At 48.7% G+C, this 18,006-nt stretch overlaps 1 protein-coding gene across 5 annotated transcripts in view; it reads right to left on the reverse strand.

The window, feature by feature from the left end:
• The window catches only part of Abtb3 (ankyrin repeat and BTB domain containing 3), a 266,416-nt gene extending 253,303 nt beyond the window's left edge, over positions 1-13,113 (reverse strand). For 4 of the 5 annotated variants that reach the window (XM_042263134.2, XM_042263132.2, XM_076554452.1 and 1 more), the window contains exon 1: positions 11,468-13,098. In XM_042263134.2, coding sequence (XP_042119068.1) covers positions 11,468-12,626 — 1,159 coding nt within the window. In that variant the 5' untranslated portion in view covers positions 12,627-13,098. Of the gene's footprint in view, positions 1-11,467 lie in introns of all 5 variants that reach the window. The other variant, XM_016005496.3, reaches the window with a different exon arrangement.
• Between the last annotated feature and the right edge of the window lie 4,893 nt (positions 13,114-18,006).

An 18,006-nucleotide genomic window follows, 5' to 3' on the forward strand; every position in this document is an offset into this window, starting at 1 on the left:
TACTGTCGATAGTCTTGTCAACTCTGGGCGAGTGCCTAAAGGTCTTACATCCTCAGCTTCTTTCCTATCAAATGGGAGGGTCTTCCCACATTCACTGCGTCTCTGCATTCTGACCAACACAAACTTTTTATAATACCAATTTAACCATAGACTCCTAAAGTGCTTCCCGAGGTCTGGATAAAGTATCCAGGTTCAGATTCCCCAGAACCCACAGAAAAAAAATCCAAGTATGTGCTGTCTGTAATGCCAGCACTGGGGTCACTGAAGTAGGCTTAGACAGGGGTTCTCTGGAGCCAGCCTAGCTGGGTCAGTGAGTTCTGGGGTCAGTAGAGACTCTGCCTCAAAACATAAGGTGGAAAAGGATGGAGGAAGACATCAGACAATGACCTCTGAGCTCCACAAATATGTGCACATGTGAGCACCTGAACATATACGTGCACATATATGAAAAGGGACGGACACACGGACAGAGAGAGAGAGAGAGAGAGAGAGAGAGAGAGAGAGAGAGAGAGAGAGAGAGAGAGAAAGAGAAAGAGAAAGAGAAAGAGAAAGAGAGAGCGCGCTCTCCAGGGAGAGTCTCCCAACAGAGACAATGTGGCAGATCCATGGTCTAACTGTCTCCCTTTAGTCCTCTTCCTCCCACCAGGCCCCCCTCTGCCACAGGCCTTTTGCACATGCTATTTACATCTACAGAACACTCTTCCACTCTCTCCACCAAACCGGCCTTGCTTAGGCCTTACTCAAGCTTTGCTTTCTTCACAGAGGCTACCCCCATCCTCCCAAAAGCATCAAAACTTCAGCAGAGACTCACAACTCAGTGAAGCTCTCTGTTGTGTCAAGAGCCAAGATGCAAATTCACATCTGCAGTGTTATTTTGATGAATAAACAAAATTTGTCACAAACCTGCAAGTCCCAGGAAGGCAGGGACCGTGTTGCCTATTATCTAAGAGCACCTGTGGAGACAGCCATAGGAACAGAATAAAGTCACCAACTTCTGCACGCAGGCACCTCCCAGTAGCCCTAGGGGTTATGCTTCAGTGACAGTCTCGCTGAACAAGAGAAGACAGTCATGGAGAGTTTAGGTGACTTACCCAACTTCCTAGTCAGTAAGTGTGGAATCCCAGGAGCCTGATTACTTTTATACTGTTTAAAGTCTTTCACCCTGTGAGGCAGGGTTCTGAGAGCAAGGAGTCTGGGACTACATAAGCATTTAAAATAATAGCCACCACATTAAGTATTTATTGTGGAACCCAACACTATTCTACTTTTACATGAAGTAGCTTGTTCAGTGCTCCCACCAACAACCTGTGATGGAACTGAGTCTGGAAAGATTAAGTGACTTGTCCGATGTCACCTGGCTTATCAGGAGTAAAAGCAGAATTTATACTTTGGTCTCCCTGCTACAGAGTTCTGTAATTCTTGGGGAAGATACGAATCTGTTTCCACCACAAGAGAAGTGGGTTAAAGCTCACTTCCTGTGCTGCAGACCTGTGCCTTCAGTTCTGCGTGTGGATTGGTGTGTGGCCCCTAATGCAGGGTGTCATCCCTTGGGAACAGTGAGCAAGCCACTGCCCTTGGGCCTTGGCCGAGGTCACACTGTGATCTGATGAAGGGCTAGGCAGTGACTCTGAGAAGCCATGGAGGAGGACCCTGGCTTGGGTTATAAACCGTCCTGTGCTCACCAAAAGAAGCCATGCCTCGTTGGTTACGCCAAGGGTCTTCTTCTTAGTGGTCCCTGGGATTCAGATCTCTCCACTGGGTTTTAACAGTTCAAAGTTCGAATCCCAAACCCCTCACTTACAGTATTGGGGCAGCTCCACACCAGTGGCTGCTCTTAGTGGAGCCTCAGTTTCCTCCCCTGGAAAATGGAGATCAGAAACATTCACTTCACAAGATCTATGTGCAGATGAAATGGGGTCCCATGGAAGATGTGGAAAACCTAGAATAGCCCCTGGCCCGGCAAGTGACAGTCCCCTCTGTGAACAAAAGGCAAGGGGTGTCAGAGGAGAAAAGGCAGGTGCTTGGTTTAATTTTCTTGAACTTCTTGGGATTTGAGTCCCTCAAACCTTGTATTTTTCCCATGCCTGAGAGCTTCATCACTGGTGAGCTACACCACTTCTAGCACAGGAAGACACTATCAGTAATAAAGATAGCAGCTTCTAAATGTGTGTCATGGAAGAGAGAGAGCAAAATAAACATCTCACATTTATTATAACACACTGATCTCCACATTCTTAAGGAAATACAGAGAGCCTGGCATACAAATGCAGTCTGGTCACTTGTAAGCCCTGTCACCTTAGGCAAATCCATTAATCTTTCTTTCCTCAACTTCTCAATCTGCAAAATAGTGTTGGTAATACTACCTACCAACAGGTATTGAAGTGGCCAGATATCCAAAGGGTTTATGCACCTCTGAGAGTGTAAAGTTGGGGTTGGGGTCATTAGCTACTTATCAAGAAATCATAACTCCCAGCCTCTTTGCATCTGGTTAAGACCATGTGTCAGAGTAGTGGTCACTGGGATGGAGAACAGATTGACATGCGAGAGCAGTCCCACGAAAACCTCCCATGCGACAACTCCATTGTTCTTACTCCCCCATCAGCTGGAGTCTACATGAAAAAGAAAACAGAATTTCTTGTTGGTTTTTGCAATGCCACAGAGGTATTGTGTGTGCTAGGCAAATACTTACCACTGAGCTACACTCCCAGCCCAGAAAACAATTTTGTTGTGTTCTGCCACTAAGATATTAGGATTTACCTGATACATCAATTGTCTTACTCTAACTAATATAGAAATTGTTACCAGAAGTGAGGTGCTTATTGTACGGACATGGTTAGAAGACAAAACACCGGGGCCCTGTGTCATGCAGTGGTGAAATGTTTGGTTCAACTGCATCTGCAGTGATTTAGACATCAGGACTAATGGGTGATGGGCTGTAGCTCTGTAGAAAGAGGTTGGGGAGATAATGGTAATAGAATGTGAGGATGAACCCTGCCCGTGTTTAGCAGTTATTAGCTGCAGCACAAATAAGCCAGTTTGCAAGTCAAATTAGAAAGGAATAGTGGAGAGGTGGAAAAGACCATTTCTAGACCCCCAAACAACGGGAGAACAGATTAAGAAGATTGTAAGTGAAATAAGTGCAAGATTAGGGCTGTAAATGTCCCCATCAGACTAATGGCATCAATGTGCTTGCTTGAAAGAGGAGTGGGGAGGTAAAGAGGCAAAGCGTGATCCAGGCTATAAAATTTGGTCCAGAAAAAAACTCTCAGACGAGGATGCTAACATTCTGGATGCCTGCTGGGAGTGGTTTGAGCATCCACCAGGGTTCATTGTCTTGATTCCCAAGATGGCAATTCTGAGAAGTGGGACTGAGCTGACGAACTTTAGTCACTGTGGATGTACCTTTGGAAGGTGGCTGAGTGACTCTTCGGTAGCTCACCTAAGAAGGATGTTTAAAAACCCAAGTTTCATTCCACCTCTCTATATATCCTTGACTTAAAAAGTGACCCCACCCCAATAGGAACTTTTATCACTGACATCTGCAATTGCAATTTCCGTAGACTCCTTAACAGAAGAGAGGCAAATCAGGCGCCATGGCCTTGAATGAATTAACTAAACCTTTTTTCTTTGTAAATTCAGTTCCTTCATGTATTTCAGCATAGTGACTCAAAGCTGACTAATACAGTGGCACAGATGACAATCCCACTAAATTGCACCTGCAAAAACAATCTCTAAGCTTGGATTTCAAAGGTCGTATTGTTAGAGCGCTGAAATAATCCTGGTGCCCCAAAGTTCAAGAGAAGGAGCTCTACTACGAAGACTTAGAACCTCTCAAGAGGCCATACCTTGCAAGACCTCCTTCAAGTGTGGCCAAGAAGAACAAAAGAAAAAGAAAATCTTCACGCTGGATAGAGTTGGGATTGGGGAGAACAATGAACCAGCCAATTCTTCCCAGAGAGCAGAATCCAGGCCTAATCCAAAAATGTCACCCATGGCCATGCACACAGGGCTTCTTTGGCAAGCTCTTCTAACTCCGAAGGACCAGTGCCTGCCATGAGTCTCTCACTAGTCCCTTTTCCAAGAGGGGGTTTCACTGTGGTTAGCCCACTCTGTTGTAATATGTGTGAATGCAGACAGGCAGGTAACATATCACTTTGGCTACAGGTCCCTGAGCCATGAATAGTCCCATTAAATGCAGTGAATGGGACTGAGAGTCATTCAAAGATCTGGAATGCCAAGATGGAAGCAATGGCCAGAGAGAAAAGAAAATGATGTGAAGACATATATGTCCATATGTTTGGTGACAAGAGAGATGTGCCAAGTATGGCTAATGATACATAAACAGAGGGACTTGTCCTGTACACAGCTTTCCTTTTTTTTTTTTTTTTTTTTTTTTTTTTTTGGTTTTTCAAGACAAGGTTTCTCTGTGTAGTTTTGGTACCTGTTCTGGATCTCGCTCTGTAGACCAGGCTGGGCTCAAACTCAGAGATCCACCTGCCTCTGCCTCCTGAGTGCTAGGATTAAAGGTGTGCGCCACCACCGCCTGTACACAGCTTTCCTAAGCCCCTCATTCTGTCAGGCTTCCTATCTGTGGGCTGGATGAGTGCAAAGGAGGTGCCACACACAGAAGATACACAAAGCAGAGCTCCAAGCAAGGCCTCGGTACCTATGACACTCCTGACTTCCTCCAGCCCACATTTCACCCAATCAGAGTTCCAGAGAACAAGAATGACCTTCTCCTGAGATTTGGAGATTGTCCTTTATCAACTGATGTGATTGTAACAATTATAACACATAGAAGTCATTTAAAAACAGTGCCTGGTCCATAATAAGCATTGCAAGTGTAGCTATGGTTCCTACAGTAGATACCCATGGGAAAGCTGAGGCTGACCAGAATGTCTGAACCCAGAGTCAATTACAGGCTTATATTACCTCTCAGTGAATGATAATCAGACCCATTTTTATGGGTGAACTTGTTGTCTGGTCCAAGGCTGCAGCTAGCAACAGACTTAGATTCAGGAGCCTTCTTCCAATTGAGAGGCCATCAGCACCCACCTGTGACCTCAGGCCTCCAACTGATCTCTCATTGTTTTATTAGGCCATTATTATGATGTTTCAGGAAACATCATACTTGCAAACACCCTAACAAGGAAGTGATGTGCCTGGGCAGAAAACGAAATAACCCTCTACTGACCTAAATTCCTTACTTTAATTTACAAAGAGCCAGTTAATTAAAAATGTGCTCTGAGTCCAGAGGCATGGCGCCGTGGGGCTCCTGAGACAGTTTTTGCTGCCTCCCTGAAGACACCGAGTTCCTCATGAGACATTTTGTCCAGCAGAGCCACAGCGCAACACAGAACAGCACAACCAGCTGCACAGCAGGTAAACCAACATTTAGTGCAGAGTCAGCACTCACAGGGCGACAGAAAAGCAAAGGACCTGCAAGCCACCTCCCCAGCACTGCTGAGGCAAGGGCTCACGTTAATTAATGTTTACGAAGTGATTGGGGATCCCTGAAAGGAAAGAGACTGTGCAGAACCCGAAAGTATTGTAGCAGCAGCCTGAATAACCTGCTTTTCAAAGGAAGTTGTTATTAGGAAGTGCCTACTATGAAGCTGGCCCTTTCACAGACCAATCAGGGCTAATCCTGTAATTGTTCTCCATGATAGGTTTGTATTTCCTTTGGTTTTGTAAACGTGTGTTTCTCTTTTTTATGTGATCCTCATCACATGCATGCAAAAAACAAAATTCACCCCAATAATTCACCAGCTAGAATTCTGTCACTAGAAGACAGAGGACCCAAGACTAGAGACTGGATGTTTCTAAGTAGAAAATCCTCCCCTGCTTTTGCCAAACTATACTACCTCTTCCAGCCTTCCCTGAAGAATTTTCTGAATGTATACAAAATTTCATGCAAGGATCCCTGTGGCTTTTGTGAGGGACATGCCTTTCCCACCCCTGCAGGGTATCTTACAATATAGAGAAATGCACGAAACTAAATTTCATGATGGGATGCATTTGGGCAAATATAGATAGATACCTCTATCATAAGGGACATTTCTATCACTCAGGAAGTTCCCTGAAGACATTTTTTTTTTTCAATGAAATAAAATAAGATTCTTTCTTTGGTCATGGAGTTATGCTCACAAGTCAGTTCCTGAAGTAGGCACACTGAACTATATGGCCCTGGCCATATAAAGAAATGGAGACCCAATTACAGTGCAGTGCCCTGCTGGCTCCCTCCACACTGAGCATATGGGGGCATGGATTCAGTGTGATAGAGAAGGGAGATACTACACCACCAGATTATCACCACAGCTGCTACCATCATTTTAGCCCCCAGCAGGCACCAGACTGACATCCTTAGGACAAACAATCTCATAATTACAAACTTCATTCTACAGCTGAGGGCTGTCTCTGGAACTCCAAAGAACAAACACTTGGAAAACAGCAGCCTTGGAATCCAAATCCAGGAGGTGTGGCACTGGAGGCTGATCCCATAGCAACCGCCCTTCCAAAGGCTGGTGGCTCAGTTTGCCATCCCAAAGACTGGATGAGCTGACTATATTCAGTTAGTCAACAAGGAGTAGAGTATTTACAACGTGCCAGGCATTCCGAGGGGGAACGAGGAGGAAGACGTGGGTTGAGAAGGGCTAGAGAAGTAGTTGCACCCTCTTAGGGAAGAGGGCAGATTAGCGGTGATCCAGAACTTCCGAGATTGAGTGAAAAAAACCACTAGCTTTGAGGGCATTTAAGATACCTTGACTAAAGCATGACAAAAGCTTCCTGCTCCCTCCTTGTTTCAGGTTCACACCCCACAGAAACTCCACCAGTCCCTGGGGTCTCTTCCCTACACCTAAAAATTAACACAAGAAAACCTAGGTCTGAAGAGTTTTTACAGCACCACAAAGATCATGCCCCAAGCTCCGCCCAGCTAATGCTGGACCCAAGCCCCGCCCAGCTGATGTGGACCCAGGCCCCGCCCAGCTGATGCTGGACCCAAGCCCCGCCCAGCTGATGTGGGCCCAGGCCCCGCCCAGCTGATGTGGACCCAGGCCCCGCCCAGCTGATGTCCCACTAGTTTCATGATTTCCCCAGCCGTGGTAGTTTAGTACCTAAATGTGAAGGAGAGACAGTGGCAAAAGTGGCAGTATGTGTGGGACAAAGTCGAAAACCTTTCAAAAGAGGGTCCAAGGGCTGGCAAGATGGCTCAGGAGGTAGAGGTGCTGGCCATCAAACCTGCCAGCCTGAGCTTGGTCCCCAGAATCCACATGGTGGGAGGAGGGAACTGACCCCCAGAAGTGTCTTCTGACTTCCACTCTTTTAGACTGAAAACTGCTCCAAACTCGCCAGCCCTGTGTCCCCTTGGGATCTGCATCCTACACGGCTCCGAAGAGGCTAGCCCCAGGTCGTCCTGCCTCACAAACTGCTCCAAGGCACCTAGCCCCAGATGTCACCACAAGTGAAGGAGGGCCTACACTCCTCTCTCCGTAACAACGATGCCCAATGCCAACAAGAAGTAGTCATAGAAAAGATTGTGCTGTCCTTTATTCACTTATTATCAAAAGGCTGGGATGTTAGGTCCCAAACCCAAGACAAATGGCCGAGGGGCCTATTTACATATCAAAGCGGACCTGGCTGGCAGGTTCTCCCAGCATCCCCCAGTCCCTACCTGTTTCAGGGTATGGCTGGCATCCAGCCCAGGGGCTGGGCTACCCTTCCCCCAGACAACAGGAAGCAGTCTAAAAAGCACAGGGCCCTCATTCCTACCTCATCAGTCACCCCCTTCCTATTTTCTTACCTTTTATAATAAACAAAAGGGAGAACTGTTGGGGTCTCATCTAGAACCTCTCAGCTCTGGCCAGCTACACTTGTCTGGGTATCTCTACTAAAGGCACTTACAGTCCCCTTTTCCTCTTTTGATCTACCCTCTACCCTGGTGGTCTCCCGGCTCTCCCCTCCCCCCACTCCTCACATGGGCTGACTCAGGGTCATGTTTATTCTGGACTCTCAAAGATGCTCTGCCTCTGACTATGCTCTCTACAATAAACTTTCTCCTCCACCATACCCAGGAGCAGTATTGGCCTTCCTTTTTATTTCTTTTTTTTTTTTTTTTATTCACACTGACCTCCACATAGGTGGCATGATGCACATGCACACACACACACACACACACACACACAGCACACTTAATAATTAAAAATGAGATTCAAGAAGCTCAAAAGGCAGTTAGCTTCCTTGAGAACATCATTGTACAACACAGTACAACAGCTTGCTCAATTTTACAGGCATCAAGTGTAAGTTCTGGCTGTATATTAGGTCTTCCTATCAGCTTGGAAGCTGTAAAAACACACAAGATTCAGTACTGGCAATTCAGATCTTCAGGTATAAAAGGTGTATAAGTGGGAACGGAGAGAAGAGCAAATTGTATGAGGTCAGCACTCAACTGTGTGGCTAATGAAGTAGGATGGCCTGCTGACGGGGAAGTCATCGAGGCTGAAGTTACGCATGCACGGGGCTAAGAGTACGGCTCTGAACTAGGCCATCTGCACTCAAACAAGCAATGCTCGGAAGCTCCATTTGTGCCTCAGTTTCTTGCACGGTACAAGGGAGATGGCAGGAGTACTTTTTGTTTCTTTGTTTGAAACAAGGTCTCACGTAGTCCAGACTGGCCTCAGACTTGGCTGTGCAGCCAAGGATGGTCTTGAACGCCTCGTTGTCGACCTCCACTAGTACTACATGCCTGAGTTGTTTATTCGGTGCTGGGGATTGAATGTGGAGCTTTGTGCATGCTAGGCAAGCACTCTATCAGCTGAGCTACATCCTGACAGGAGTACTAGACTAAAGGAACCCAGAGGATCAATATACATATAAAGTGATCCTGGGAACATGTTGACTGTTTTGTCTTTACCTAGTGTCTACTCCGTCCCTGGCATTTAAAAACTGTTCAATAGATATTGAACAACAGATGAATCCACAAACAAATAAATAAGCAATGTTACTGAGTTAAAGGGGGAATCCATTATGGGAGGTGTGCGGTCTTCAGTAAGGCCTGCAGGTCAGAAAGACTGCCAAGCAAAACAATGGAAGAAGCAGACTTGGTGTTTGGTGTATGGTGTGGATGCCTGAAACATTAATCACTCATTCCTTAGCTCTTCTGTATGCATGCCCGGCCATTTTGAACAAGTCTGTAGAGAGATGAAGAGGGCAGGATGAAGTAACAGCGTGTCTTGGGCCAGAAGAGGCTGAAGGCGAGCCCTGAGTCCCAGGAGTGAAACTGTGTGGTGTGGGGAAGTCTGTGACGGCTTCAAGACCCAACCGCCACTCACTCACCCTGCCCAAAACCAGCCCTGGGGTTTTCTCTCTCCTTAAATTAGCTTTACTCCAAAAGGGATAAACACCAATGTTGTCTTTAAAAGAGGGTAAGATCCCAAAAGTAAAATCTGTTTGGAAAAAAGATTGGCTACTAACAGAACTATGAGAGAAGCTGGGGGTATATTGTATTTTAAAACGTGCATTCCGCAGACTAGTGGGCAGAGGCCCAGAAAGTCACCCCAAACAACAGTTAGGAGAACGTCAGGCAGAGGTGGGACAGGATGAGGTGTTTGCAGCCTAGGGGTAGAAAAGGGGATGTGAACTCCCCATAAAAGAAAATTGAGGGAGAGAAAGAACCCCAAGAGGAAGCTAAGGAGCTGGAGTGCTGAGATAACTCAGGCTAAGGGAATGATTGGGGGGCGGGGTGCTCTGCGGGGGCGAGGAAAACTAAGCAGGTCTGTGCTTTTATGGTGAGGGTAGGCTTCCAAACAAAGAACAGTTTAAAACTCGGGCTTTGAAGGTGGACCCCCCATTCTGAAAAAGCACACAGGAAACCTCATGCTCTGTCACCTGATGTTTCCATCCTCAGAGGGATGTCCTGTGTGCTTGCAGCGTGTGCCTGTGTCTGAGCATGTCTGTATGTGCACCGGGGAGTATGCCTTAGGGCAACAGAGGGGGAAGGGCGCTGGCAGAGAAGCAGAAGAATCTCGGGGATTGCGATCAAGGCTGATCCTAGCCCCTCCCCCAGCGCGCACGGACACACACACACACACACACACACACACACACACACACACACACACGCTTTGCTCTTTTCTTCCCCTCCCCCACTATGATCACATCCAGGTGAAGGGATCTAGGGAGTCCATCAGAGTAAATTCACAAACGGTTTCAGCTGGAGCTTTATGCCTCGGGAGCCTGCTGGCTCGTTCCTTTGCACACTTACAAGGCACTTGCACACACATGCGCGGTCACACCCACACGCACACTCTTGGCACTCCAGAAGTCAAGCCAGGCCAGATGCAGCTCTCCTTCGGCTTGGAGGAAACAGACAGGCTGCAACATGAATGAAACCTACCCAGAAAGGCTGCTTTTTCGTTCCGACCACGCAACCTCGAGCCAAACCGCCTGGAATATGTAGCAAAGTTTTATTTCGCTTTTAGAGTCTCCAGTTACTCTTCTACCATTTCCTGTGGAAAATTGAAGCTTTGAAGTGTCTAGCTCAGGCTTTCGCAGACAGAGACCGCCAGCGCGAGCCCCGGAAAACAAACGCCCAGCACCACCCACTCTGCCGTCAGGACGGAAGGTTCAAACCCACCCAGCGCCCTCCAGTGGGGCGCAATGAGGGGATTTCAGAACCCGCGGAAAAGGACACCCTTAACTGACAACCCCTCCCTCCTGCCCAGGTCCTTGGTGCCTCTCCTTCAGCCAAGTGACAGGGCGGGGAAATTGGAATTCATTGCGTTATCCATCTCTAGATCTTCCCACTTTCCCCCAGCTCTGGGTTCCAGTGCTCAGAAACTGCTCGGGGAAACTTGGAGCTATGCAGTGTCGCCGTCCCACCGCCAACGCCACCACCACACACATATACCTCCCTCGACATTTTTAGGTCCACCCAGCTCTCCCCTTCCACCTTCGCCACAGCCAGCCATGCCTTCCCAGCGCACCTACAGCGACCCCAGAGGGCCTGGGGCAAGGCAGGGAACTGCATGGCAGAGACGCGAACGCACCTCCTCCAGATCTTAGCCAAACTCGAGTGTGGCACCTTGAAAATCAAACCAGGGTTCTAGAAGATGTGTACTAGACTCAAACATCTCAAGCCTAATCCGAATAAAATAACATGCTAAATTAAATGTAGAAACAAAAGAGTGTTGGATTTTGCCCGCGTGCTGCGGGAGGCAGCCATCTCCTGGCCCTGCACGGGGGGCGGAACCCTGTGTGCTCTGGGACCTTTACTACCCGTGTCAACTACGCGGATCCCTGCTCAGGAATGGACCTGCGGATTTCTAGCTGTCTTCAGTCTGACCGCCACCTCAAAGACTGCGGACAGCGCGAGTGGCCGGAGAGACGCGGGAGGGGGGCATGAGGCAAACTTAAACCCGGAGTTGACTGAGTTGAGTGAGGGAAGGGAGGCATCCGTGCCGCCACTTACCGCTGGCGTTCTTCCCACAGATGAGATGCTGGTAGGGCTGCAACAGCCCCCAGATTTCCGAGTCGTTGTTGACCGTGTGCTCTAGGGTCTCCACAGTGAATCTGGGCGCTTCGTGAAGCGTGTGGTGGTGGTGGTGGTGGTTGGCGGCGGCGGCGGCGGCGGCTGTGGCTGTGGCCGGCGGGACTGCGGTCGCCGCCGTGGCTGGCGGGGCGCAACAGCTGCTGCCCCCGCTGGCGCTGCTGGCTGCGCTGCAAGGGCCACCGCTCGCCGCTCCCCCTCCAGGCGTCTCGCGCTCCTTATCCGCGGCAGGGACAGCACCCGGGCCTGAGCCGGGGCCTGGGCCAGAACCCGAGCTGGAGCCAGGGCAGGGACCGCTACAGCTACGAGGTAGCCCGGAGGCCAACACCCGCGTGTAGATGTCCCGGAAGAGGCTCTCCATACAGGCGGTCAGGTAGATGGCGGCATGCTCGTGGATGCGCAGCGCCACGCGGCTGTCCACCATCCAGCGGTACACGCGGCCCACGGAGAAGGTGAGGCCGCAGCGCGCCGACTTGCCACGGCCCAAGCGGTCGCCGCCAGCGCTGCTCATGTTGTAGAGGGACAGCGCGGCCAGCGCGGCAGCAGTGCAGTGCGCCGCCAGGCCCCAGGACAGCACAATCTCCATGGCGCTCTGGATCTCGTACTTGGTGCACTTGGCGAAGCGCAGGCTCAGGCGCTGCGCCTCTTTGGCGATGCGCACCAGAGCCCGGCTTACCAGCATCGAGAGCTTGGCCAGTGCGTCCTTGGGCAGGCTGCCGGGGGCCGCTGGGCCTGCCCGGGGATCCCGGGAGCGCAGCAGCAGCAACTCCAGTTCCTGGAGGGTCCAGGGGACCTCGTCGAGGTCCGGCAGCAACCGCGAGCAGTGCTGGCCGGCGCAGTCCAGCCCCTCGGAGTCTTCCACCAGGGCAGTGTTGACGGTGTCGAAGCTGTTGTGCCGGCTGTGCATGGAGTCAGCTAGAGGCGGCCAGCAGCTCCCGCCATACGGAGACGCCGGGTGAGAGTCAGAACAGCACAGAGACAAGTTGGAGGAGCGCACAGAGTCCGCCGCACCACCATAACCCGAGTCCAGTGTCAGATCTTCCAACGTTCGCACCACCGGCTTCTTACCTCTTCTGGCCATCGCTGCGCCACTTCATGCTGCAGCCGCCGGGGAGCCGAAGGGAAGGAAAGACAAGGAGCTGTGGGCACCAGGGGCCACGGGGACAGCCCGGCTCCTCGTCGCCTAGGCTCACTTTCCCACCTGGCGTTGCCAGCAAGTGCCACTACTTTCGCTTGCCTCCGTGAGCCGTCACCACTGGAAGATACACGACAGAGACTGAAGTCATCTTCTGGAGTCGGGGCCAGAGCTAGGGCGCACTGAGCCGCAAGCCAGGCCCGGAGGGAAGCTCCTGCCAGGACCCACGCCTTTCATCCAAAATAAAAGTGTCTGGCCCTCTCCTCCCTGGGACCGGACGGATGCAGAAGCCTCTGAAAGCTGGCCACAGTGTCGGTAGGACCGAGATCGCCCCAGATACGGCCGCCGCAGCTCGGCGGGCAGCGGGCTCCCGGCTCCGGGATCCGGGCCGCGGCTCTTTGAGCTCCCGCCCCGCACTAAAGCGCCGTAGCCAGGCGGCTGCAAAACCCTGCTGAGCCCCAGCAAACCTAGGCAGCCAGAGGGCGGGCGTATGCAAAGCAGGGCGCAGAAGAGCCAATGGAATCGTAGGATGCTAATTACTTAGTTTTTTTTTTTTTAATTCCTCCTCTCCAAACGGCACCGCCCCTCAGACACGCCCCCCCGGCCTTGACCAGGGCCGCAGCTAGGAGGGAGCAGCGGCCTAGGAACCATGACCTGTGGAAACATGGAGAAGGAGACTTGGAAGCCGCCATCCTGCGACTGTCGCTCCCCTAGTTTCTGCGCCCCCTCCCCATCGTCGTTCGTTACACTCAGCGGTTCACAAAGTGTTTGCCTGAGGGTCACTTGGTGTTTTGGCATCTTGGATTCCTTTTTCCCTTCCACCATCCCATTCAAGAAGCATGTTTCTCCTCCTCCCTCTTCATGCACCCTAATTCGTGCTGGTGTCTTGTCTCGGCGTGGGCGTGGGTTTACTCCAGCTGGAGGGAAACAAACCAGGAAAGTAGAGGTGGCAGGCTGATGGATGCCACGGGGAAGCGAATCTCCAGTCATGAACCGCCTGTCACCAGTACTCCTAGGTTTTGGTTCATCCAGCAGGAATGAACACCCACCCCTTAAGGTCAAGGGTTTGCATGCAGCAGGGTGGTTCTCTGCCACTTTGCAGTTCTGGTGGACAATCTTCTAGACGGCTCAGTTTTAAAAGGGGTAAATTTGAGCAGAAGGAGGGTAATCCTTTTCAACTAAAGAAAGATACGTATGCGTGAGTCTGGAGCATTTGTGTATGATGGCATTTATTGCCTTTGTTATTTGTATGTCCCCACTTACCCTAGGAGAAACCACGCCTTATTCATGGGAGCTCCTACACAATCCTGCTTCTGCAAGAAGCCCACCCAGATCTTCCAAAAATGCCTTGGGTGTTTCCACCACCCCACCCTAGGTCGATACCATTTATTTATCTGTCTGGTTTCCACATTGGGCTGGGGAGTTGTGGTAAATATTATGAGTTGATGAGGGAAGGATATGCTTTGAACTGCTCACCAACGGCCAACAGGGATGAGAAATGACACTCAGCATCACTGATCGTCAGGGAAACTACAAATCAAAACCATGATGAACTGCCAGCTCATGCCTGTGAGGACTGCAATCATCAAAAAGTCGAAAGATTACAAGCATCAGCAAGGGTGTGGAGAAAAAAAAGGAACCTTGTAATTAGTGGGAAGGGAAAATTAATATAGCCATTATAGAAAAAAAAATGCTGAAGATTTCCCCAAAAACACAAATTAGAAGTACTATGGGATCCAATAACCCCACATCTGGATTTTCATCCAAAGGAATAAAATCACTATCTGAAAGATCTATTTGCACTCCTGTGTTCAGTGAAGCATAATTTGCTAACCAAGACATAGAATATTGCTCAGACTCCAAAAAGAAGAAAATCTTGCCATTTCTGACAAATGACCAATCTGAAAGACGTCATTATGCTAAGGGAAATATCTCACCTCTATGTCACTCTAAAAAGAATTACACTTGCAGTAATAGACAGAATTATGATGGCAACTGGGTACTGGGGGGAGGGGAAGAGGGATTTGTTCAACATACAGACTTGCAGTTATAGATTATTGAGTTTTACAGCTCTAGAACATGGCATCTGTACAGCATGGCATCTATAGTGAACAATGATGCATGTGCGAAGTTTTCTATGTGTTCTTATCAGGCAGAGGGAAAGGTCACATGTATGAGTTGAGAGATGTTAATTATCTTGATTATGGTAATCATTTACAATGCATATATTAAATATCACATAGTATACCTTAAATGCCTATAATTTTTATTTGTCACTCATATCTCAGTTAAGATGGGGGTGAGAGAGTGGGGTATCTGTGGATTACCTGCTATTTATCCCACATATCCTACATCATCCTATACTTTCCATCTGAATCCATATCCATATCAACTTGTTCCCTCTCCTGCTTTCTATAAACTATGTAATCTGAGTCTTCCAAAAGTCCAGTTCCCATTTTGTCATACAAAAAAAACCCCAAAACCAAAACCAAAAAACACAAAAACACTCACATAAAAAAGTGAAGGTTCTCTTCTCTCTCTCTCTCTCTCTCTCTCTCTCTCTCTCTCTCTCTCTCTCTCTCTCTGTGTGTGTGTGTGTGTCTGTCTGTCTGTCTGTCTGTCTGTCTTGAAGGTACCTAAAATTCACACTGATTAGCTGGCTTCCAGGAATCCCACACCATTGCCACACTCTCTTTCTGTAATATCATGTGAATTCTTCTCTGACCTCCTAACACGCCAGACTACACACACATCCCGGGGTGGCGGGGGGGGGGGGGGGGGGGGGGGACGACACTCTCTCACATACAGCTATTGCCTGCTTTGGGCTCTAACCTTCTTGCCATCTGATGTTCCAGCTGCTGCAATGCCTTTGCAGATGCTGTTCCCTTTATGCAAATGCTTCCCCCTTCTTCCCTGCCTGGAAAACTCCTCTCTTCTCATCCTCTAGGATTTGGTTCCCCTTGGGAGTACTCGAAGTTTTTTTCCCTGGTGCTGCCCACTTTCCACCCAGTCATGAGAAGGTATCCCCATCCACGTGGCTTGGTGCTTGTTCTAGAGCCCTTTTTATTTGTCTGCATGATTTCCTGGCCATCTTGTCCACTTCAAGCCCATATGCTGAAGACACTTGGATGAGGAGTACTCAGTAGAGCACAGACCTCAAAGACCTGGAGATGCCTTGTGTGTGTGGAGGAAACTTGCCACAAAGCAATGCACTTCACACTGACTCATTTTCTTCTGTGGTGTGAGGTCAACCTGGCTGGATGGCTGTCTTTGCCACTTTCCCAGCCATATGTCCCAAGCTCATCCATTCCATCCATTTTCACATCTCTGAAATGCCCAGTCAGCCTACCTTAAAGAGCTGTGCAACTGAAATAAGGTTCCACATATTATAATAACCAGAAAGTATGGTGCTTTGAATAGGTATGGCCCCCATAGACTCTTGTGTTTGAATGCGTGGCCCATTGGGAGTGTCACTATTAGAAGGTTTGACCTTGTTAGAGTAGATGTGGCCTTGTTGGAGGAGGGGTGTCACCATGGAGGCAGGCTTCGAGGTCTCATATATACTCAAGCCATGCCCACCCAGTGTGGCAGTGTTTCTCCTGCTGCCTGAGGGTCAGGTGGTAGAACTCTCAGCTCTTCCAGCACCATGTCTGCCTGCATCCTGCCATGTAAGCCAGCCCCAATGAAATGTTTTCCTTTATAGGAGTTGCCATGGTCATGGTGTCTCTTCACAGTGAAAGAAACCCCAACTAAGACAACATTTGTTAGTATATTTTACACTTCCCTCTTTTTTGCACAAAGCTTGTGGAGTCAGAAGAAAGGAAAATGAACATTATTTATAAAGTAAAGCTGCCCCAGCTAGAAGGCATTGCCATATCTAGAAAGAAATGCTTCTCTTCTGAAGCTTCAGATGTACATTTGTCTCCTCTTCTCTTCCAGATAGCACACACTCCTTAAAAGCTGGGACCTTGCATCTAACGTAGGGCCAGTACTGATGGCCGTACTGCTTAGCACTGTAAATAAACAACAGCCTACTCCAAATATTTCACAAAGGTAAAATCTTTTGTTAATAACATTAAATGACCAAGAGTGAGCGACTACTAACACTGCCAAGAATAAGCACAGCAGCAGAATGATAAAGGTCCCATAAGATTGGAAGTGTCAGTCAACAAAAAGAGGGGGGGGGATGAGGATGAGAATGATGAAGGTCCTATAAGACTGGAGATGTCAGTCAGCAAAAAGAGGGGGGGATGAGGATGAGAATGATGAAGGTCCTATAAGACTGGAGATGTCAGTCTGCAAAAAGAGGAGGGTGGGGGAAAGAGAGGATGGGGATGAGAAGGAGGAGAAATAAAAGCGGTCAAAGTTCTACTTGACAGAGATAACCAACGCTAACAATTTGTATTGCTTCCTGCCTTTTAAATGTTCCCTCTGCTGTTTTCTCTGGAAGGTGTATGCGTGTGTCCGTGTAGGTCAATATAGTAAGTAAAACATTGCTTTTGTCTTGCTATAATAAAACACTATGGCCAAGGCAACTTATAAAAGCATTTCTTTAGGCTTATGTTTCCAGAGTGTTTGAGTCCACGATGGCGGACCCGAGGCAGCAGGCAGCTGGAGCAGAAGCTGCTCACATCTTAACCACAAGCCCAAGGGGAGAGAGGGGACGTAAGATGGCTACAGTCTTTGAAGTCTCAAAGCCCTCCTCCAGTGAGACACCTCCTTAGCTCCCCCAGACCATGCCACCAACTGGGGACCATGTTCAAATATCTGCGCCTATGGGGGACATTCTTACATAAGCCACCACAGGATTCTTCTGTAAGTTATCTTGCATTCTGATTTCTCCTCAAACATTTCTCTGAGCCTTATAGTGCAATCATTTCCCCCATGGTAGTCAAATCTACCCTAAATATTTTACTTTTGTGACTAGAAAATATTCTATTGTATAAAAATTTAAAACACTGAAGAAAGAAATTGAAGAAGACGCTAGAGGACAGAAACACCTCCCGTGTTCAGGGATTAGAGGCCAAAAGCTATTTACAGATCCAATTCAATCCCCATCAAAATGCCAGCGACATCCTGCACAGGGAATCAAACAAGCCAGTCAATAAATGGGATAAAGAGGTGATGAAAACAACTGACAGTTCTCAAAAGATGAAATAAAATGGCCAATGAGCACACGAAAAAAAGTTCAACCTTGATGGCCTAAGAGAAACATGAATTAGAATTACACTGGGATTCCACCTCATCCTAGTCAGAAAGGCAGTCATTAAGAAAACAAATAAGGCCAGGTGGTGGTGGCACATGCCTTTAATCCCAGCACTCAGGA

Source organism: Peromyscus maniculatus, chromosome 18 (assembly GCF_049852395.1).
Source record: "Peromyscus maniculatus bairdii isolate BWxNUB_F1_BW_parent chromosome 18, HU_Pman_BW_mat_3.1, whole genome shotgun sequence".
NCBI classification, from domain to species: Eukaryota; Metazoa; Chordata; class Mammalia; order Rodentia; family Cricetidae; genus Peromyscus; species Peromyscus maniculatus.